Source organism: Castanea sativa, chromosome 10, assembly GCF_040712315.1.
Source record: "Castanea sativa cultivar Marrone di Chiusa Pesio chromosome 10, ASM4071231v1".
Classification (NCBI taxonomy): Eukaryota; Viridiplantae; Streptophyta; class Magnoliopsida; order Fagales; family Fagaceae; genus Castanea; species Castanea sativa.
The window spans coordinates 17,658,296-17,682,621 of NC_134022.1; the positions used below are offsets into that span (position 1 = coordinate 17,658,296).

A 24,326-nucleotide genomic window follows, 5' to 3' on the forward strand; every position below is an offset into this window, starting at 1 on the left:
GCTTTGCTAAAGGCCCTCAGTTTCTTAACATGGTCATGACTTTTGTGTTATATCCCTTATCTCACTATAACTCTATTACTGAGCCCTACGCTTGGTTTTTGCTTTCCCTTCTTGAGCATCTTAGTATAGATTTTCCCTCTCATTTCATTCTTTCTGTCATAGATGTGTATAGGGATTCGGCGACCCATGATAAGCTTATCTTCCCTTCTGCTATCACGAGAATCCTATGCCATTTTTCTATTCCCTTTCCCGTGTCCGACCACTTTTTTGTTATGGGTGCTATAGATGCCGTTACCATTAAACGTAGCGAGGCATAGCTTCGGTCAAGGCGGTCTAGGTCAGCACCTCCGCCCACTCCTTCAGCTCCATTCACATCGGCTCCCTCTTCTTCTACGAACGGTGTGACTCTCGAGGACATCATGGCGCAGCTTCAGCGCATGGATGCTCACCTCAACGCTCTCAGTAATGAGTTGTGTTAGGTGAACACCCGTGTTGGTCGTATTGCACGAGGGCAGGTGGTCATGAGTGGCTTTGTTGCTTCTCCTCCACCTACTCTAGAGGCTTCTGAGGATAAGGATGTTGTTGATGATGCTACTGCTTCCGATGATGAGGATGATGGTGATGCTAACTCTTCCAGTGCTGACGAGATGTCTACTTGACACTCTTACCCTTTGTCACTTATGACAAAAAGGGGGAGTAGTTTTGGCTATGGAAGTAGTCATAGTTAGGGGGAGAGTTAGTATAGGAGATTTTTGTTAGGGAGAGTGTTGATTTTGAGGGATGTAGTGAGGATACTTGTTGATTTTGAGGGATGTAGTGAGGATACTTGTATCTTTTCTTTTCTTTCTACTTTAGATACATTATCTCTTGTACATGGGTCTTGTGACCATTTTTGGCATACATTGTACTTATATTTTTTATATGTTGATGTATGTTTTTCACCTACCCTTATATGTGTTGTTTCTTTTCTTTCTTTATGCATATGCTTCTTATTTTATTGTAAGCAATCTATTATTTTTGTTTCACACAATGATGCCTTGATGAGTTTTGTTTAAGTGTTTCAGAAATACAAGTTGTCAAAGTCTACTTGCCATAGACTCTCTTTTTGCAAAATTTTTCAAGAGTTTGTGTTAGGATAGATTTTATTGTACTTAACAAGTGAGTATGAGTTGAGTGATTTATGACTCCTCTCATATGTTCAATAGTTTGTTGTGGTTTTGTCACGGATTGCCAAATGGGGAGATTGTTAGGACATATGTGATTCAATGTTAGGAACATATGTCACTTTTTTATGTAATTGGCTAATCCTTTGACAAAATGCACTTTACTTATATTTGGGTAGATCTAGGATGTGTTTAATACTTTAAGAAACCTTGTTTCAAGTCCAAGTATTGAAGTCATGCAAGTCTGTCCAAGATTCAAGTGTGAAAAGTGTTGTTCATTAAAACTCGACAGCTAGCATCTATCGAGACATGAAGAGTTGTTCCAGCCCGTGGCTCGACAACAGCTTGACAGATAGGATATCTGTCGAGATTTATGAAACTCAGATTTTCTAGTCTGTTTTTCATCCAATCCATGATTATATGTTTGAGCTCTCTTTTCTCACAACCCTAGACATATAAAAGGATTATTTTAAGGGCCGAAAAAGGTTACATAGCCAAGAGCACAATTGCACAAGAGAAAATTGTGACCGGAGACCTAGTTTGCCCTAGTTCATCTTTCTTGTGAAGAAGCTGCTGTGTTTGTGCACAGTAGGGTTTTGTAACCAAGGGGCTTCTCGATCTTCATCGTGTGATGAACTGAAGAATTTTGTAGTCAACAATCCTTTTCTAGTTAGTGATTGAAGTCGCGTACTGAGATCCACGCAATTGGTTAGTCACGTACTGGGAGCTGTGCATTGAAAGGAGAAATTGTCGCTACAGAACAAGTCCAATTGAGTATTGGGGTAATGGTTCAACTGTAGGTTGGTATAAAGTACTAGGATTCTTTTACTTGTAACCGCTTGTTTTGATAATAGTGGATTCTCGAGAGTGGTGACCTTAAAATTACCCGGTGGAGTTTTTGCCATGTTGGTTTTTCCCATTCGTAAATAAATTATCGTGTAAATTTATTTTCCACTGCATACTTTAGTTAATTGGTGATTTGTTTGTGCTACCACGCGTTTGCATGTTAAGTTGATTAATTAATAAACTTGGCTAATTAATCAATTAATTTATTATAAGGAGTCAATACATTATTGGCCTATCATTCCATAAGAAGGGCTTTAGTAAGAGTGTTTGATATCTATTGAGAAGTATGAAGATGATCAAAGATATAGATGTTTTTTGGAATGTAGTATTTGTTATTTGTATGAGTAATAAGTATAGGTATTTGGTGAGAGATGAGTTTTTAATATATATGAGAAATATGCATGGAAAAGTTGTGAGAGATATAATTTGTAAAATGTATGAGAGATATATAAGATAGTAAATGAGAGAATGAGCATAAGATGAGTAATGATATAATAGTGTATTTAGCAATGTTGCTGAGATTTTCTGTGGGGGGAATGGATAAGTGTTTATGAGTAGTTGTATGAGGGGTATTTATGAGCTAAAGGCTAAAGAGCTTAATTACTAACTTGAGTACTAAGAACTCAAAACCTCATTAAAGAGCTAAGAAGATAATTAGAGAGAGAGAGAGAGAGAGAGAGAGAGAGAGAGAGAGAATAGAGAAGTTATGAGAGGTTAATTTTTCCTTTGTTGTTATGCTTTAGTGTGTTGATGAGGGGTTCTATTTATAGCTAAGTTTAAAAGGGTACTTAGCAAAGAATCTCAGCCAAAATCTTTCCCAATTAGCAATAAATTTGTAGAAAATCCATTCTAGGATTTAATCGAAAATAGTATGTTAAGCTTTAAGGGGTTTTTGCTATTTTGGGTAATATCAGCTGGAGGAAAGATCAACAAAAAAGGAATAGGATTTTAGCAAGAAAAAGATAGTTTCTTTGGTTGGTTTTGGTTTTTAGCCAAATTAGGAAATTCTGTAATATAATGGTTACTGGGTCAGCTGTCATAGTTGTCTGAAAAAGTTGTTATAAGACAGTTGTTGCTTGGGGCTGAAGTAGATGAAGTCAGCTGGATGATGTCAAGCTGCTGGAGTGAATATTCAAAATTTATTTCATGGATTTGTTTGAAAATGGTAATATGTCTTTTAAGAATATCTTGCTGTTTTGGGTATAGCAGCTGGTTGATAGGATTGAGTATTAAATGGCTGGTGATGTCACTATCAACCAGGTGTCAAATGTTGAACACAGCTGGTGTTCTACTGGAAAGCTTTCCTCTTTTGGGTATATTCATATTTTTGGTCCATGATTCTATTACAATACATTTTTAGTAAGTAATAGAATGATTGATCGAGAGTTAATGAAGCTTTAGAGTACTAGTCAAGGTCTCATTGTGTTACGACTTAATCTTGGTGAGCAAAAAGAGCATTTAATGCATTGCTCTAAGAGCTGGCAGGGGAATAATTGGTTTGATTATGGCAAATGGCAGCTGGGTATTAAAGATATTATGGATATTTTATATTTGAAGATTAAAAATAGTCAATCAAATTGAGCCATGTGTTTAAGTTGGATTTTAGCAAAAAATTGTAATATAATTTATATAGAATAATATGATTAGGTTTCCTAATTCGTATAGCAACAGTTGGAGATTGAATGAATAATTATTTTGTCAGCATTTAGATGGTTGGAGTTTTTGAGTGTTTGTCATATGATGAATATTAAGTTTTAGGAAAAGAGCAATAGAGAGTTTTATCATTTTAAGAAATATGTGATAAGAGAGGCCTACCATATGTTACCCGCAACACACTGACTCATTAGAGTTCAGGGAGTTGGAGAAGACACGCCAAATAACATGTTTTTTTTATCAACAACTTTAAACAGTTGGAGCTTTACTGAAGATACATCTTGGTCCTTCAAACCACGACTCCTAAAGTTTCCCTGAAGAGAATCATGAGCTTGGATCATAAGATGAAGATGAGATGATATACCTTGGGTTTTGTTGTCATTTTGTGTAAATATGAGTTTTTATTGGAAAAGCTGCTTTCCATGAATATGAGAGGGGTAATGTGGGTTGTGAGTTTTGATTTATTACTTGAGCCTAATCCGTATATTGATGTTGAAGATGTTGTGGGCCATGTGAGCCCAATTTATGTAGTTGAATAAGATATAAGCTTATTTTGAGCTTTGAAGAGATACCCAAAAAAATATATTAGGGACATTATTGATGTAATTGGCTAATCCTTTGACAAAATGCACATTACTTGCAATTGGGTAGATCTGGGATGGTTTAAGGTTTCAAGAAACATGTTGTTCAAGTTAAGTGTTAAAGGCTTAAAGTCATGCAAGTCTGTTCAAGAAACAAGTGAAGAAGTGCTGTTCATTAAAGCTTGAAAAATGTCTCGACGGAAGCCTATCTATCAAGATTTAATGTTGAAGCTCAACACCAGCTCGACAAAAGTTGTATTGTCAAGAATTACGAAATTAGATTTTTCAGATCTGATTACACGCATATTCAAGTGTATTTGTGTAGGGTTTCTTTTCTCACAACCCTAAACATATATAAGGATTATTTTAAGGGCTGTCACAAAGTGTTGCAAAAAGGTTTTATTGTATCCACACACACATATTGTGACCGGAAACAGAAATTGCCCTAGTTCATCTTTCTTTTCTGTAGAAGCTACTGCGTCTTTGTGCCAAAGGTTTTGTAACCAAAGAGCTTCTTGATCTTCATGTTGATGAACTGAATAACTTTGCAGTCAACATCTTCCTCAAGTTGGTGTGTTAGTCACGTACTGGGATTCGTGTATCATTGGTTAGTCATGTATCAAGATTCGTGCATTGAAAGGAAAGATTGTTGTTACATTGTAAGTCTAATTGGGTATTGGGGTAAGGGTTTAACTATAGATTGATATTAGGTACTGGGATTCATTTTACTTGTAACCGTTTGTTTTAATAATAGTGGATTCTCGGGAGTGGTGACCTTAAATTCACTCGATAGGGTTCTGCCTCGGTGGTTTTCCCCATTCGTAAACAAATTACTTATGTCAAATTTATTTTCCGCTGCATTTAACTTAGTTGGTGATTTGCTTGTGCTACCACGTTATTGCATGTTAAATTGACTTAATTAATTAACTTGGATAATTAATTAATTAATTAACTTGGATAATTAATTAATTAATTTGCCAAAGGGGTCAATACATTTTTGGCCTATCAAAATCAATAATATGTTGATGTGGCATGAGTTGCCAATGAAATAATGTCATGTTGTGTGAAAAAAGAGTCCTCAACACTCTTCAACGCAAAAATTCTACAATTCAAAGCACTATAGATGAATTCTACTTCCTTTAGTAATACCAAACAAACCCTAAAATTATTTCAAATTTCATTGTCTCACATTTTGGATAAATTATCTCATACACTTGGTTTATTATACCTCCCTCTCACATAAATGTAAATCCCATGTATGAGAACCACATGTGAGACTAACTTTTAAAGCGAGCAAGTTTTATTACACCCTGAATTTAGAAGAAAAAGGATTAAGATATAAGTACTATGTTTTTCTACATCATAATTGAGTTTCCGTCCATATTAAATATCACACACATCATATCTATTAGTGGCTTTTGTGTGTATTTTTTGAACCATTAATTATGTGTCCTACACACAATATATATATATATATATATATATATATATATATATATATATATATATATATAAATTAAAATAAAATAAGACTAAATTGCAAGTTGCACCCTTAACGTTGAGGCCATTTTCAATTTTTTCCTCTAAAGTTTAAAAAGTTGGAGCTGTACCTTAATATTAAATAGTGTTTAGAAAAATGTCCTTTGAGCTGGCCGATAAATGCCTCTAGTCAGAATGAGGCAAAATCCAATAGTTAAATGGCAGCTTGTAATATCTCCTACCTAGTTAGCATTTGGTGCAGGCAGAAAGTTTCAGTAGTGATTTTGAGGAGAAATGAAGCTCATAAGATAATGTAACTTTAAAATATCAAAGGGTGTGAAGGATGACAACAAAGTGAGAGATTGTGAAGCTACAATGAGCTGAGTGACAAAGGTGCATTGCAAAGGAGATGTCTAGTTGAGTTAAAGTTAAATATACTATGCTTCTAACCAATTGCCTGTAGAGCCTAGCATCACAAAAGGATTTGATGTCATTAGCATGGAGGTGAACATTTCCGCAAGTTTTTTTTGTTGTTTTGCTATCTATCAAATGACGAGGAGACTTTCAAGGCCAATGAAATAATTAAAGGGTCCTAGAATCTTTCATTTCAAAGTGTTGATTGAGGATTTGCTTGAGTTATTGACTACATTGTATATCATCACCTATAATCATCATGGCACCAACATATATAGTACAAGAGTATGATGATACCGTGATTTGTGCGCCAAATGAACATGGACAGTGTAGACACCTATTTTGTACCCGATTAATAAACTTTATTCATTGGTTCCAATGATGAGCTTGACATGTCTAAAAAAGGTAATTGAAGTTATTTTGATAGTTTGGAAGTAATCACAACTTAAAAGTGCTCAAATCGTTTTGAAATCGATATTGAAAAATGACATTTGCTTAGTGTTTCAATCATAACCGTTGATCCACAAAGAATTTTTGAGTGAGGTTTGTCTCATTGGAAAATAGAAATCTTGGGCTTCAAATTGAACACAAATATTTCCTAATTTAGACTTAAATTGAGTGAGTTATGGTGGTTTGAAGTTAGGCCAATTGGGCAGTCTGATTTTTTGGGTTTTAAAACTTCATTTTAAGGGCCCAAAACATCATTATTTGATGTGGACCGGCCTATAGACCCTTGAGAACGTCTAGAGATCATTAAACAGCCCCCAAAACCCTAATTTTTATTTATAAATACTCATATTGTGCCTCCAATCAAAACCCTAGCTAGAGAGAGCCAATTTTTAGCCTCCATCTTCTCTAAAACCCTAATTCTCTTTTCTAAAAAACACACACAGCATCTTTACACGTTTTTTACAAATTAAAATCCTCTCTTTAGTTAGTTATAAGGCAGAAACTATTTTCCCAATTCGATATCTCAAAACCCTTTTCAAAACTAATCTTGTTTTTGAGTTGTGATTATCTATAGACTATTGAAATCTTCTTTTACATTGATAGCTCATTGAATCTTGTTGTGTAGGCACTGAGGGGCCGGTTAAATATCAATCAAGTTTGTATTCCATAGCAAGGTAAATCTCTCTTCATGGCTTTTCCTTGATTTGGTTCTTTTTATAATTTGTGTTTTTGTTGTTCTTAGTTAATTTATATGTTATTCATGCTAAGAACTATGTTTTGTTTTGTTTGATTTTTTTTTTGGTCTCATTATGTTTTGATTGGAAAGTTGATATGATTTGATATATTGATGAATATGTCTTGGTGTGTTAAGTGTTGCTTTTGTTTGTTATTAGATCCAATGCATGTTTAAGAATATATTTTGTTTTGTTTATCTTTGATATCTTTGTTGTTAGTTTAGGTTGTTTAGTTTTATATTAGAAACATGTTAGGTTAGGTTTGATTGTTATTTTATTGCTTGCTTTAAAACTGTGTTTTTGGACGAGTATGCGTGCACATACTTATGTATGCGTACGCATACTCGTGTCCAAAAATGCAGATTTAGGGTTCTTGCAATTTCGATTGTTTTGCTCTAAATCCTCTGTGTAGGTCTCATTAAGTGTAATTTTCACATGTTTAGGCCTAGGGTTAGTAGAATAACATGTTTCACATACTTTGATTGTTGAATTGATAATTAGGGTTTATATTTTGGTTGAATCACATGAACATACATATGAACATGAACATGCATTGATGCATAGGTGCTATGAGGTAAGTGAGGTAAGTCATGCATAATTGCATGAACATGCATTTGATTGGGATGATGAGCATGATATGGTTTATGAACATGATGAATATGCTTGGCTAATACCATAATGCCATGCTTGGATGTTTGAGATATGTTTGATGTTAATGCCTTGTTGATGCTACCGTATTGCGATATGCTTGTTGCATTGGATGAGATGAAATAGATGTATGCTTGAGTTGTGATATGCCATGATAGATGAGTTATTAGGTTTTGGGATAATTGATGCCACGTTGTGTGCTAGTGTGTGTGTGTGAGTATAGATGTGATATTGAGTGTCTTTAATAGGGTTAAGACATAAGACACAATGAAAGGAAGCTAACCTTAGGGTTGGGCGGATTTGGGTGTTTAACACCTTCCCAAGACCATACCTTAACTCAAAACCATATCTCTGGTAGTAAGATCAAAAAGTCCTTCCTCGATAGGACGCTATATATATGGTTTTTAGACCATTGCAAAAACTAGGTGGCAATTCCATTCGTTGTGTCCACAAACAGGTGTTGTGAGATGGTGGAACTGAATTTTGCAAACCATTCTCAGGGTTCTTACAAACTTTAAGAACTAAAATGACAAAAAAAAAAAGAAAAACTTTTAAGTTTAGAAATTGCAATTCCCAAATTTTTAAGGTATAATTTGTCTTTCGGCCAAAATATTTTATTAAATCAGTGTGGAGGTTAACAATTTGATATCATCTTGGACCTAATGAAATGACTTAAAAGGGAGAAACACGGTAACAAACTAAAGTTAACTTTCCAAAGGTAGTTTTTCAGAGGAATCTAGGAAAAAAATAGCATATTGATCTCAATAAGCTTTTTATTTTATTTTTATTTTTTACCTTTTAAAATAAGTAGGATAGAAGAATTTGAAACCATGTTCTTGTAATGATAAAGGTCGAACAGTGTCACTTGACATAATAATTCAAGACTCCTGGCATACTAGTCTCACCTTTTCGTTTGTAATTGTTGAGTAATTTTGAAGATTTAATATAATTCTTGAAGAGTTAATATAATTAACTCAAAACGGAATGACATCTAACTTCTAGTAAAAGGTTTCTCTATGATAGGAACTAGATAGTGCAATTGCTCTATCCTCCCCAAAACAGTAGAATTAGGTGTTCCTTTTGGTTGAAGGTGCTGTTTTGTCTCCTTGGAATAATAAGCTTATTTCTTGGATTGTTGGGCTTTTTTCTTGGGTTTGGGGAAACAGAAAATGGAACACCTAACCCAATCGCGGACTTGCCTCTATCTGAGAGAGAAGGTCCGGGTTGTTGCCTCACTAGTGAAAACAGCTCTAATGTTTTCTCCATTGTAGTTAAATTCATTACAAAGCGAGCTCTTAACATTGATGTTCTTGCCAAAACTTTTACCCCTTTGTGGAGAGCACGTAATGGTTTCAAAGCACAGAGGGTCGGGGACCACAAAATCCTTTTCTCTTTTGATAACAAAGAAGCATGACAAAAAAAGCGGGCTTTAGCCGTGTTTCAAAAACGCAGCTATTGTAAACGCGGCTTTTAATGCGTGACAATAGCTCCCTGTGGGGTCTATAGCCGTGTTTTTTTAAATGCGGCTATAGGTCCCCATATAGTTGCGTTTTTCCACCCCTATACCTGCGTTTTTCCACCCTCTATAGGCTGAGACTTATAGCTGCGTTTTATAAAAAACGCGGCTATAGACCCGCTTTGGGCTGCGTTTAAAATGCAGCTAAAGCCTCCTACAGCTGCGTTTTTGAAATGCAGCTATAGGTTTTTTTTAAAACAAAAAAAAAAAAAATTTCTGGGTACATTTGAGTCTTTGAGAGAGAAGCAAAGAAACTAAAACAAAGAGATGAGAGGAGAGAGAAAAAATTGTTTTTTATTGAGTTGTTTGATTTTTTTAATTAGAAAAATTCATTTGGAATTGCCATAGAGAACTACTATATCAACTTCAAAAAAAAAAAAAAAAAAGGAAAAGTTTTGCTTTTTTGGAGAAGCTGTTGGAGTGAGTTTTTGATTTTGTTTGTTTTTTTTTTTTTTTTTTTCAAAATAACACCAATTTTCAAACTATTTAGTTAGTTAGCAACGTTTCCAAATTATTTAAGAAACTAACATCTCGAGTTTGAGCGGCTCGAGTTCACTGAAGCAAATTGAGCATGATAGAGTCGAGTTTTACAGTCTTGGAGATGCGATTTATAAGGAAATCGAGTCCTTAAGACTCGAGTTCCCTAAAGCAGATGAACCCAACAACTCCAAGCAACAAAAAACGTAGCAGCAACGCAACTTAGAAAATGTAGCAATGCCCATAACAAGAACGCAGCAATGCAACCCACAACAAAAACACAGCAACGCACCAGTAATGGTTCAGATTCACACACACACACACACACACTCTCTCTCTCTCTCTCTCTCTCTCTCTAAACTAGATTTGTAGAAACCCTAGCCTTTGGGTTTTGGATACTTTCTGAATTTTGATTTGGGTTTTAAAAAAGAAGTTCATATTTTCACTCTCTCTCTAAACTAGATTTGCAGAAACCAGAGCCTTTGAGTTTTGGGTATTTTTGATTTAGGTCTTAAGAAAGAAAAAAGAAGGAAGAATAAAAAGAACTGGAAGGGAAAAGAGCCATAGGAACTGGAACTGGAACTGGAACTCGAGTCTTCCAGTTCCTAAGACTCGAGTTCCACATAGAAATCGTGTTTAATAGACTCGATTTGCTAAACTCGAGTTTTTCAGACTCAAGATGTTAGTTTTCTAAATAGTTTGGAAACATTGCTAACTAACGAAATTATTTGAGAAAGGATGTTATTTTGAAAAAAAATCTGTGAGTTTTTGGTATGTTTGTTATCCAAAATTGGTTTTAAACAACCTATTGGAGATGCTCTAGTAAGTCTACGCCACGTGACATGCCACGAAGGAAATTTAAAAAAGAGAGTAGAGAAATAGCCATTAACATAAGCCGAGGGTGCGTACCCGAATTTAACGTGCGCACACACCTGCAGCACAAACCGTGTAGAACAACTAGAAGAGGAGAGGGAAAGAAAATAAAAGGGAAAGCCAAAGAGAAAGAGAGAGAGATGGATAGGTTTACTGAGTCGAGTTGGATTTTTGATTTCGTGACCGACCCGAACACCAACCAAAGAAAAAAAAAAAAAAAAAAAACAGAGCCACAGGGTTGGTTTTTGTGGGGGGGGGTGTGGTATTAGCAAAAATGGTGAACAAGAAGATTAGTAGTATTAGTCATCTTCTCCTCTTCCTTTACCCTCTTTCTCTTTCTCTCTCTTACTCTTACTCTTCTTATTCCTTATCATCTTTCTTTTTCTATTACCTCTCTAACCCTAAACTCTCTTTCTCCTTCTTTTTCTTTCTCTCCACTCCTCCTACCCTTCTCAATTTTCTCTCTCCATCTCTCTATCCCTTTTGCTTTTTCTTTTTCCTTTTGCTCTATTCCATCAATTGCTTTAAGCCCCGCGTTTTCGATTTTTGTGGTTGAAGCTCAAGAAGGTAGTGATCAATTTTTGTTTGTTTGTTAAATCTGTGAGGATATTGTATCTGGGTTTTTCGAGGTTGGGGGATTTTCATGGTTTTGGGTGGGTTATTTATATATATTTTTTGTATTGGGATAATGGGCTTCTGTTTGTTTTTGTTGATTTATGAATGTGTAGATTTTGTTTGGGGGGATTGGTATATGTGTTGAATAATTTTGACTTTGTTTTGATTTCTTATTGTTTAAGTTGCGGGGATTGATTAGGCTTTGTTGCGTGTCATCTGGGATTGTTGAGTTTTCTTCTGGGTTCGTTTGTGTTCCTCAAATATATATTATTATTTTTTTTCAATTTGGGTTTGTTTGTATGGTTGGATATAATGTAATTCCCATTGAATTGCATCTAAATTTCTTTGAAATTATGTTCTTTTTGGCTCTGTTTTATTTTTTATTATATATATATATATATATCTGGATCTGCTAGTTATCAAGCTTTTTTATTGAAGTTTTTGATTTTCTCTTGTCCACATTGGTGAGCTTGATTGACATTCTTACTATTTCATGTTCTCTTCTAGTTATGTGCATTGTATCTTTGGATTTCTTTTTTTGTTATGAATGCCCCCACATCCCTTTGAATACTTACTTAGGAACTGTGGAGTAGGAATACTAATGGTTCTTTATTTCTTTGCTGTAGTATTTTCGAAGTGGAATTTATTATTATTATTATTGTGATTGTTCATCTCATCCCCTGGGAAGTAGTAGCACTACAAGAAGTGAGTAATCGCAATGTTTCCTTTCATGGAAGAGTTTGGGAGTCCTTCGTTTAATGGTATAAGCAATCCTGTGAGGAAGAAAAGGACTCAAACATCTCGCCGACCACGGCCTGATTCACAGCCAGTGGCTGAAGATCATGATGATTCACCATTATTTTCATCACCACCTTCAGATGATGTAAGCAAGGTCTCTAGCGATGATAATGGTAGTGGAGATACTAATTCTAAGAGGAAAGAAATCAATCTTAATCAATTTGTGTCAAGGGTTCACTCTGCTGCTGAAGCTGATAGTGAAAACTTCTATGAAAAGAATAAAAAAGATGGAGGATTCAATTCATTTTATAATAATGAGCCCTGCCGAAGTGGGTTAAAAAAAAAACGTAGTAGTGAAGGTGTCCTTGCCCCTGCTAATTGGAAATGCAAAATGAAGGATGGGTTTGATTCAGAGTCAAGAAGTCTGGATGCAAATGGTGGAAGAAACGGTGAAAGTCTGAATTTAGGGCAGGGAGGAATCCCACTAGATCGATTGGGAAACAAGAACAAGGTTAAAAATGTTAAGCTTAAGGTTGGTGGTGTCAAACGCACTATTCAAGCTAACACCACTTCTAATGGTGCGGTAAGGGGTGGGTCTTCTGCAAAGAGTTCTCGATCTGTAGATGCCTCAAGAATGAGGCCAAGGCATAATTTTCAGGTATCTGACTGTTGCTTCTTGCAAGCTTAAGTTAGTGAATTGTGGCAGTCTCTTTCTTATTTTTAGAATAGGTTCTATTTCCATGTATTGAGTAATTTAAGGTTATGGTAGGCACTCGGACCAAAAAGGGAAAATAATGAGGCACAAATAATGGAGCCTCTCCATTGAATCCATTTCATGTATATTTGGTAGTTAAAAACCCTAAAAGTGAATATAGTAATACACCCTTTAAATTAGTTATCGTTCCTTATTTGGTTGAGTATAATTTTAAATGATATATATACCCTAATTCATGAAAACTAAATCTGAATCATAAAATGGATCCTCTCCATTTCAAGACAAATGGCAAATACCCTTTTCCCAAACAATGAGGCACGTGTCATTGGTTTTTAAAGCATCCCATGTCAAGGTTCACCAAAAATTTGAATTTGGGTTTCACATTATTTGGAGATTTTCTCGTTCATAGTTTGACAAATTCTTTGTAATTTGCTTTACTTTGGGATAATCTTAAGGCATATATTTTGCTGCATTGGGGGTCTGTTTGGGATCCGCTTATTTTGCTGAAACTGAAAACTTTTTGCTGAAAGTACTATAGATATAGCTAAAAGTTAGCTGAAATAGTATAATGAGACTCATGAATAATACCGAAAAGTGCAGTGGGGCCATAAATAGTAGCTAAAATAAGCTGAATTTAATAAGCTCGCAAATTTCATCTATGCCAAACGCACACTGGGTATGACTTTTTAGACTTTTAAAATTCTGCATATCACCATAATAATTGCTGTTATCTTTAAGTAAGATTTAGAATCCATTGTAATCTTTTTATTAAAAAAATGTTTTATTGCAGGGAAATTCAGATGATAACCATTCATCCATAGATAAGAGGAGCAGGTTACAAGGAATTCCCTGGAAGGATTTCTCAAGAGGTGGTTATAGTCTTGGGAAGGAAGAATGTTTGATGGGGAAGCTTTCTGGAAAGAGCACATCTGGTAAGCAAGGGGACAAATTTGAACTGGTCCGTAAGAGCAAGCGTGTCCCAAAGAGGCGTGTACTTGATGGGGAATTTGGTTCTGAGGAGGATGATGAGATTCGCTACCTGGAGAAGCTTAGAACTTCAAAGAACACAGGATGTAAAGAAGATGAAGAATTAAGCAAGAAACATCGGAAACTTTCAAGGGTTTCTAATGTGGAAAATGTTGGCTCATCAAGATCGGGCAAAGATGGTAAGAGGTCCAAATCAGATATAGTATCTGAGGACACAGATTTTGAGGAAGATGAAGAGTCACAATCTGATGGTGAATTTGAAGGTAAGAAAATGAAGAAGCAGAAAAAGGAATCTGTTGATTCTTTAATGGTTAATAAAAGGGAAATGACTCTCACAATGCGTCAGTGGGCCCTTCAGTCAAGCAAAGATTCAGCACCTGGTACAAGTGTAATTGAGTTTCCAAATGGATTGCCCCCTGCCCCATCAAGAAGTGAGCATTTGTATCTGTTTTACGTTCTTACATTTTGAGCTTATTGAATTCTATAGTAGCATTACTAATTGCAATTTCCACCTTTATTGTGGTTTTTATTGATTCTAGAGCCAAAGGAGAAACCTTCAGAATTAGAGCAGCAACTAAAGAAAGCTGAGGCTGCTCAGAGACGTCGGATGCAAGTCGACAAGGCTGCTCGGGAATCTGAGGTTTGTTTTTGTGTTATTCTATTTCACTGTTTGTCCTCCTTATTTATATCTTATGTAAGAAGTAATAGAAACATTTCTGTTTGGATTGAATCTTGCAGGCTGAGGCTATCAGAAAAATTCTTGGTCAAGAGTCTAGCAGGAAAAAACGGGAAGATAAATTTAAAAAGCGCCAGGAAGAATTGGCTCAGGTATTGCATAATGTTGGATGAACTTTCTCTCTTTCTTGATCTGGGTTTGATATAAAGCTATTCTGTTAATTGTTGTTACAATATTCTTTTATAGGAGAGGGCTGCCAATGCTATGATGCTTCCATCTAACACCGTTAGGTTGGTAATGGGTCCTACTGGGACTGTATTGAAGTTTTCCGAGGATATGGGTTTGCCTAGTATATTTGACTCTAAACCTCACAGGTATAATCTCCTCCGTTGCGCATTGAAAGTTACACATGACAATTCATATCAGCGTGCTTAAAACTTGTATTTCGAATTACATCAATGTTCTTTTCTGATGGCTTGAAAACCTTTTTTGTTCTGGATTTGCAGTTATCCTCCTCCGCGTGAAAAGTGTGCTAGTACCTCTTGTACTAACCCATACAAATATCGAGATTCCAAGTCTAAGGTTCCTTTTTGTAGTCTTCAGTGTTACAAGGCTATTCAACAAAAGATGCTGGCTGAAACTACCTGCTGATGTTGCTTAATGAGCTTTTAACTTAAACGGTTCCTCCTTACTAAGTGGGATCAAGGTGGAGAGTGGGGTTCTTGGTTTAATCATCCTCCCAGTGTGAGTGTAAATGACCCAAAAAAGAAGAGGAAAAGAAACTACCTACTAATGTTGCCGAGTATATTGTAGGCAGCTTGATGCATTTAGGGAGTCCTACTCAGCTATATTGTATTCGGAGATAAATGTCATAATTTTTGGTAGAGAGATCAATACAAAATATGGCTTGTTCATTTGCTGTAATTATACAGCTTTAGTTTTTATTAGATTTTTTTTTTCTTTCACATTCAGTGAAAATTAAATTGCGTTGAGCCAATGATACAAAAAGTAGAGTTATCTGTCATCATTTGGTTGGTTCTCTGACTTTGTTGTGTTTTGTAGTTTGCCGTTAAGAGTCGTCTTCTTTTTAGATCCAAATGGAAGAGTTAGGACTTGAGAAAAAGAGTGGTCATCCAAATCAGAGGAAGGTTAGGATTTAGGAAAGAGAGTGGTGGTGCAAATCAGGAAGGTTTGTCTAATTGTGATATCTATTATTACCTTCTTCCATGGAATAGCAGCAAGTGTAGGACCACTCTTTGAAGTACTTAAATAGATTCAATAGTCATTCTTATGAAAGTTTAATAAATCTTCTTAGAAGCTCAATTGTCTCCAGCATTGTGTTTGGACGGAATGGAAGGAGGGGGTGAGTAACACAAGTTTGATGAATTTTAATCAGGTTGAGAAAGAGATATATCATCATTGAATATTTATAAAAAAGTATATAATAAATAAGATATGTATAAAAATTAAATTATATATAAATAATTTAAATATATATACACTTGGGGCATAATATTGCCCTCTCTTCTAAACCAGAAAATTTGCACCGGAGAAGACAAGTTGTTTTTGCCATTCCAAAATAATAGGGTGGAAGTAAAAAGTATTTTATATTTGATTAAAGTATAATTTTTGCCCTTAAAATTGGAGACTATTTTCATTTTGGTCATTTTTATTAAATAATGTTTTCATATTGACTCTATTGTCTCAGTAAAAAAAAAAAAAAAAAAATTGACTCTATTGTTTATTTCCATTAGAAATCTAATTACACTTAATATTATGGGTGACGTGCCTTAATAGATGACACTTATCTTGTACTTGAAGATCAGATTATTAAAAGAAATAAACTAATGAGTGTCATATTTAAATGAGCAACACTTATTTAAAACTTAACTTTTGGATTTCTAATAAAAATGGATAGTTGGATGGACTTTATATATATATATAATTCCCCCATAGTTGGGGAGGAGGGGTTTAACAAAAAGTTATAATTTGCTCTTGAAAGTTGTAAGAGCACTTGCAGCAGTGGAGAGCTAAATTGCTATTTTAGCTCTACCAAAACACCAAAAGGAAGCATGCAGCAGTGGAGTTAAATCTATATTTTTTTAGCTCTATAGATGTGCACTGTTCATGAGAGCTAAAAAAAAAATTAATTTTTATTTTGTGTTCACATTACCTTTTTATTGTGGTATTTTTATTGTAGTGAGATGTATTATTTTATTGTGGTAAATATATTATTTTATTGTGTTGAAAGCTAAAATAGATCCACTGCTGCAGCATGTGTGTAGGTAAAATAGATAAAGTAACTTTTGGTAGAGCTAAATTGCTAAATTTTTAACTCCACTGCCGTGGATGCTCTAACAACACCCCCGCCCCACCCAAAAAAGAAAAAAAGAAAAAGAAATCGAAATGGGGACAAAACCGTAAATTCGACTGAAAGATAATAGAGGAGTCGCTGCCGAAGGCCTTGCTTTGCTTGCTGGAACACTCTTTTGTATAATCTCCCCAGTCCAAAGTTCGCCGCCGTGCGCTTCTTGTTTAAGCAGATATTATCTCCTCTTACATTACAGCCATTCCCTTTGCTAATTTTCTTTACCTCTAAAATATATATATATATATATATATATATATATATATATATATATATATAAATATCCCCAAAATAAAAAGGTTCAGACTTCACTTCACACAGAGAAAATGGCTCACACTTGCTCAGCCTCGTCTCTCAGATTCAACTCTCTAATCTTCTCCCCTAACCCTAGCCCTAGCTCTGTCTCCGATTCTCTCAGTCTCTCTCTCCATCCCTCTCGTTCCAGGTACTCAATTTTTGTATTCTCCGTAAAATTTATTATTATTATTATTTTTTGCTAAAGCCTTTTATTTTATTATTATTTTTCAAATTTGAAGCTCAAGTAAGTTTGGTAGTGTAAATTTGTGAGCTTTTGGTTTATTTAATTATTTATCTATTTGTTTTTTGGTGCTTATTGATGCTCTATAAGAATTCCATTTGCTTTAGGTTCTGTTTGCTTCTTGAGAAAATGTTTACAAATTGTTATGAATTTGAGGAATTTAAGAACTATTCGTGGTTGTGGTGCTGAGGAGACGAATCAAATGCTTGTCTTAGCTTAGTAGAGCTATTTGGATTTGTTTGGATAAGGATTTTTCATATTTGGATAAAAGAGGACCAATAGTTTAATAAAAAGAAAATGAATAGAAAAAAAATGAAGAAGAAGAAATCATGATTCATATTCGCGTTGTTTTGGTTTCTATAAAGTTGAGAAATGTAGCTTCCTGTTGGCTAAATGATTATTTTTGGCTCAATTGAGAGTATGCTTTAATCGGGGTTAGTGCTGGTTCGGTGCAACTTATTTTTGCTGTTTTTTGAAGTTTAGCTGTTAGAAGCTGTACTTTGAGTTGGTTTTAATCAAAATTTCATTTTTTGGGATTTTGTTTACATGTTCTTTTAAAATTTTCTTTTAGTCTGTTTTCTTTAGTGGGCAAACAAAGCTTTTAGTTTTCTGTGGTTTTCAGGAAATTAGGAAAGTTAGTTTGTTATAAGAAGAACTTCCAGAGTTCTCCCGTGAGAGCCATGTATTCTGAGAAGTTTTGGGCACCAGAGAGGAGTTCTCGACAGGGGATTTGGTCCATAAGGTAGTTTTTAAATGCTTATTTATGCATGCTTATTTAGGAATGCCCACATATGTTATTGTTGTTTGGAATATGATATTTTAGGGATGACTTGCAAGTCCCATCGTCTGCATACTTACCTGCATATGCGCAAGGCCAAGGGCCACCCCCAATGGTACAAGAGCGCTTCCAGAGTGTTATAAGTCAGCTTTTTCAGCATGTAAGGGAGTTGGTTTGGTTTGTTGTTGTTGTTGTTTTTTTTTTTTGTTTTTTTTTTTTTTTTTGTGGTTACTTTGGGTTGAGTATTTTAAGTGCTGCATAGTCTCTATTCTCTATCAGCTTCTGATATTTGTGTATAAATAAAATGTTAGAGAATAATACGTTGTGGTGGAGCTGTTGATGATGACATGGCAAACATAATAGTTGCTCAACTTCTGTATCTTGATGCCGTTGACCCCAACAAGGTGAGCCTCTCTCTCTCTTTCTCTCTATAGGATAAGCATTTACAACTAAGAAGTTTAAAATCAAATAATCATGTTCTGGCATATGCATGTTTCCTATATACTCCCTCTCTCCGTGTCTCCCCGCCTCCCCTCCCCCATTTCATTTTTCCTTAACACTATTATTTAAATGTCACTGTGTAAGTACTTAGCTGTTTACTGCAATTTCTGGTGTTTGGAACAGGACATTGTCATGTATGTGAATTCTCCTGGAGGTTCAGTTACTGCTGGTACAAAAACTGTTTCTATTTCATATTTACTATTTTTTCAATTAAATTTGTGAGTTAGTGTTGCCTTTTTATAGACTAACTTGCTTTTAATTTTTAAGGTATGGCTGTATTTGACACAATGAGGCATATCCGACCTGATGTCTCCACTGTTTGTGTTGGACTAGCAGCAAGGTACAAGATTAGGCTTTGCATCTCTCTCTCTCTCTCTCTCAAGGCATGCATTGATTTGGTGTGACATGTTCTTAATGCAGTCTCATGGATTCTGTGACAGTTCTTTTCTACTAAGATGGTTAGGTTGAGTTGTTTTGCATTACATTGAAACAGAATAATTGGTGTTTGGAATGACATATGCTGTTCTTGATGGCTTGAGAATAAGAAAAAATGGTTTCTGTTATGATATGCTAAAAGGTCCTCCAAAAAGCTTCTTTTCCATATGCGTGTAATGCAATTGCATACATTGCAGGTGAATGAAATTAAACTAATATATGAAAAGGGTGATGAACATCCTTTATTTGCACCTCCTCATCTTCCCCACCCCCCCTCCCCCAAAAAAAAAAGCTTACCCTTGTAAGAATTTACTTAGGTTGCGTTTGTTTCAACGGTAAATCAGTTTCAGAAATTATTTTCCGCATTTGTGTGTGTTTGGTAGCAACTGAAAATTTGGTCAACCGAAATATCACTTACCTTTGACCGTAAAAAGCCCTTCCCACCCGTAAAATAACTTCCGTTTCTATTTTACCTTCAAATAGAAATTTTCCAGATAACAGAGAGACAGAGCACGAAGAGAGAGAGAGAGAGAGCACGAAGAGAGAGTAGAGAGAGTGAGATCGCGCCCCAACCCGCGTCGGCGAGATCGCGCCTTCACCATCGCCATCGCCGATCTGATTTGCGCCGCTCAATGCTCAAACCCATCTCCGATGAACCCGGTCTGATCGTGCTCGCCTTCGCCTCCACCGCGTGATCTCGCCTCAACGTCGAACCCAATCGCCTCTCTCTCTCTCTTCGTTCTTCTCTGACTGGATTTGATGAATTTTTTTTTTTTTTGGGTTTTGTTCTTCTGTATTGAGAAATCTCTCTTCGTTCTTCTATGACCGGATTTGATGAGTTTTTTTTTTTTTGGGTTTTGTTGTTCTGTATTGAGAAATGATATTTGTTTGGAAGCTGAGAAAATGTGAGCAACAAGTAGAAAATGTATTTTCTATAATATTTTCAAGATCACAACCAAACACTTGAAAATATTTTCCAAAGTATTTTTTAAAATGCTACCAAACCTAAAAATATTTTCCTTTCCCCAAAATATTTTAAGCTGAAATTATTTTACATCTGGAAAATATTTTACACCCAACCAGACGCAGCCTTAATGTTCAAATTTTTCAGTGAAAATACTGCCAGGGTTCAAAAACACAATTCCCAATGAGAATAATTTTTGCTTGTCTACCAAATTAAAATGTTTACCACTAGTGATGGATGTATCTTTGTTTTCCATGAGCAGTATGGGAGCTTTTCTGCTTAGTGCTGGGACCAAAGGTAAATGATTCCTTCTGTTATTGTAGTGTTTTGGATGCTCTATTTCATGATTTATGTTTCTCGAGTTTGCTAAAAAGGAGAATATTTTCTACCTCATTACTGAAGGAAAAAGATACAGTTTGCCAAACTCAAGGATAATGATCCATCAGCCTCTCGGTGGAGCACAAGGTGGCCAAACAGATATAGATATTCAGGTGGGCTCTCTTTCTGGTGGCCAAAATTATAATATATATATATATATATATATATATATATATGTAATAACATTTGAGACTGGGCATATTATTATGTTTATGTTTATATATTGTTTTGGTGGTACTTGAAACTGAAATTCCAATAAACATTTGTGGAATTTTTTATCCATCATTGTAGACATCAACAGTGTCTTTGGGTAAGGAATTGTAGGCGGAATTTGGGTGGATCACAAGAATTTTGAAATTGGTCAGTGAAAGCTCCTTGTTTGGGTGGACCATAAGAAGAAATTTATCCAGGATCTAAGGGCTCAAAATTCTGACTAGAATTTCTGTCCAGTATGTGTTCTCTCCCAAATCCTCCCAACAAGGTGCCCAACAAAAAAAAACACACACAGACCCCTACTTGATGCCCCATCATCAAGAGGTCCAGACAATCCTAGCCAACTAGAACACCATTACCAACCTGAGAACCGTGTTGGCAAAGTGAATACTATTGATTAGAGTTGTTCCTCTGCAAAAGTCCTTTGTCACAATGATGACAAAGACGGTTTCATTACTGCCAAAGAGTGGTTGAGAAATGGGATTGGTGACGTTAGGGATTGGAGGATGTTGAGGTTCAATGCTAAAAGTAGACTGTTGATTTTGTTTCCCTCTCAATTTCTTGAATCTTTAAATGGAGATTTCCATCAAATGGAGATGCAGTACCCAGAGTTGGCTGAGCATGGATATTCATCAAATCTTAAAAATTCAAATGGAGGCAAAGAGCTTTTTTTTGGACAAACGAACGAAGTAAATGTTGAGACAAAGCTTTATCTACTTACAGTGGTCTCCTATTGCTGCTATGTTTGGTGTTGTAGATAGTGTTTGGTCTCACAGTTGAGCTTTTGGGTTAGGGCTATGTGTCAGATCCTTGGTAGTGTCTTCCATGAGGAGAATACAAAATTATGTGGGAATTAAAGTATTGACACCCAACAGAGTGTAAGAGGATAGTCTAGCATAGAAATGGATAAAGAAAGTGGGTAAGGTTGAATAAGGTATTAAAAGGAAAGACTAAATGAAGTAGGTAATGACAAAGTGAGTAAAAGGAGGGAGAAAGGGGAAGAAGGTGGAGTAAAGAGAAAGATTGTATCAAAGGGAGGAGAAACAAACGAGGGAGGAACCTTAGAGAGCATCACTTAGGAAGCATAGAATCAGGTTGACTGGAGAAAACATTACAGTGGATTTCAATTGATTGGAGATAAAGATGAAGCTTGTGGTCTAACTCCATCTGTCTACAGTGGCCTTTTATTGATTGGTGAGAGAGGATCTCAAAGCTCGTGGTTTGGTCAACTCAAGTTCAATTATTTATTTATTGTTAATAAAATATGGAAATTTTAGCTTAAATGGGATTTGGATTTTGAAATGCTAAGGTGGTAATCAGAGCCTTCACAAATCTGATGCTGTATTTATTTTAATTGCTTTATTTCTGAAAATTGTTAATTATATTTTTCTTTCAAGAATAATTCTGAGGTGCCCAAATGAAGTTTTTTTCTGTTATTGTTTATGGTGACACAACTGATTGTATTAATGAGCTGGGTTTTGAGTTTTTGAATCGCGTGTTTGTGAGAGTTTGATGTGCTTTAGTATGTTAAATTAACCGTAAATCTGTTATGGATCAGAACTTAGTATTTACTTCTTTAATGGTCAATCATGGATAGAGTTTGGTGTGCTTTGGTTTGTTAAATCAGCCAAATCTGATATTATGAAACTCATGGCTGGAAACAATCCTTATGGTTTTGATATCCAGTAGGAATAATAAGAATCAAAGTCCAGGTTGGTTGGAGAGCCTAGTGATAGGAGACTATCTAGCTTGGTTCAGAGAGCACTTGTTGTGTTAAAGATTTTTTTGTTCAACTTTGTAATCATGATTATGTTGGCCTTGCTGACTGTGTGTTAGTGACAAATTAACAACACTTTCAGTTCCATGTATAACTTGCCAATAAAAAGAAGGGAAAAAAAAACTGGTTTTTACTGTGTCTTGCATGCAAAGTGGTTTGGGTGTCTCCAAGGAGGAGATCCATTCCAAATGTCAAATATTAACTCAATTAGATGTTTTGGAATCAATATTTTCTGGTAGTCTGCTTGGCTTTAGTTGGAGGTCAAACAATAAAGAAATTGAAGGAATGGAAACCCACCTGTGACATATATAATACTAGGACAGTCTTATTACTATATAATAGCTGCAGTTTCTGTTTGTCTACTTGTCATCTCTTTTATTCTTATTATTTATGATTAAATCTTATAAACACAATCCTAAACAAGAGATGATTCTCAGGCAAATGAAATGCTGCATCATAAAGCTAACCTTAATGGGTATCTCGCCTACCACACTGGTCAAAGTCTTGACAGGATCAATCAAGACACTGACCGAGATTTCTTCATGAGTGCAAAAGAAGCCAAAGAATATGGGCTTATAGATGGTATCATTATCAATCCTCTCAAAGCTCTTCAGCCACTAGCAGCAATGGCAGATGCCGAGACTATAGTTGAGTCTGGTGTGTAAATTTCTATTGGGTGACTGCTGTAGTGGAGGACATGGCTTTATAGAAGAGTTAAATGAAGAATGATCTTTTCTGTGTGCCTGAGTTCATATTAGTTCACAATGCTGATTTTCTTTGTAACAGAGAATTAAGAACCTTGAATTTTGCTGCTGTTTACCCCTGAACTAAAAGCTTGAGAAATAGATCAAATTCTAGATTTGTAATTTGTCTTTAAGAAGATAATCTCTCTGACAATTCATATTGTTTTCTTCTTTATGATAAATCTTATCTTCGATTCTACATTTACATAATAGTTAGAAGCTTAAATCTTTTCCTCTATCAAAACTCTCAGAGACTGGCGCACACAAAGGTATCTCTATAACTCAAATGTTTTGGTGGTATATGATATTTTTGGGAAAGAAACACAAACTTGTATATTGCCATAATCCCATCTATTGCTTTGTTTCAAGGAAATCATACACGGCCAGGCTTCGATATTCCACTTGATTTCTGGGACATGCCATGTTTATTAAAGTACTCATTATATTTATTTAGTATAAATCAGATGTTCCCTTTATAATTTCTCTAGTCGTAGTTGGGTGCGTTTACCCATAAAAAATAATTAAAAAACCAAAAAAGAGTGTGTGGTCCCTACCAACTGTGAGATATCATAAAATTTGCATCCACCAGACAAAAACCTACCTTTGTTGGGATTTCCGAGCGATATTATTCCCCCAATAATGTTGGTACCATTCACACACTTTATCATAATTGTTTTACGTGAAAAATTATGAATATTTATTTGTCACTATTATATCAACTTACTATTTTTTTTCTTCACCGCTCATTGTTTGCCATGTAAGACAATTACGGTGAAATATGTGAGTGTGTAGCACTATCATTATTGTCTCCTTTCTGCGTCTTCACTCCTAAGTAAAGATGGCGAGTCTCATGCAGCTACTTGTGGATCGTAGTCTCGGCATTAATCCCTATAGGTACCCATAATAGGCCGGCTGCCCTACCTAAACCAATCATCATATTGGTCCCTAGGCCCTGTTGCTAGAAAGGCCCGGCTTCAAAACTATACGTGGATTTTTTGCCTCATATGGCTTCGCTAGACGATATCTTAGAATAATAGATGAATAATTAAGATGAGATTATGTAGAT

The 24,326-nt window shown here is 35.4% G+C and overlaps 2 protein-coding genes across 2 annotated transcripts; both read left to right on the forward strand.

Moving 5' to 3' along the window:
* The first annotated feature begins 10,885 nt into the window (after positions 1–10,885).
* On the forward strand, positions 10,886–15,489 carry LOC142613924 (uncharacterized). Its single transcript, XM_075786442.1, has 7 exons — positions 10,886–11,401; positions 12,076–12,845; positions 13,693–14,320; positions 14,429–14,529; positions 14,628–14,717; positions 14,812–14,939; positions 15,072–15,489. The coding sequence occupies exons 2-7, from the start codon at positions 12,168–12,170 to the stop codon at positions 15,214–15,216; spliced, it is 1,770 nt and encodes a 589-aa protein (XP_075642557.1). The 5' UTR covers positions 10,886–11,401; positions 12,076–12,167; the 3' UTR covers positions 15,217–15,489.
* A 1,525-nt stretch (positions 15,490–17,014) lies between these two features.
* Positions 17,015–23,470, forward strand: LOC142613293 (ATP-dependent Clp protease proteolytic subunit 5, chloroplastic). The gene is made up of 9 exons (XM_075785581.1): positions 17,015–17,378; positions 18,094–18,213; positions 18,295–18,409; positions 18,561–18,653; positions 18,874–18,919; positions 19,018–19,090; positions 20,412–20,446; positions 20,552–20,640; positions 22,955–23,470. Exons 1-9 carry the CDS (start codon positions 17,260–17,262, stop codon positions 23,180–23,182), a joined length of 918 nt encoding a protein of 305 aa, XP_075641696.1. The 5' UTR covers positions 17,015–17,259; the 3' UTR covers positions 23,183–23,470.
* The last annotated feature ends 856 nt before the right edge of the window (positions 23,471–24,326 follow it).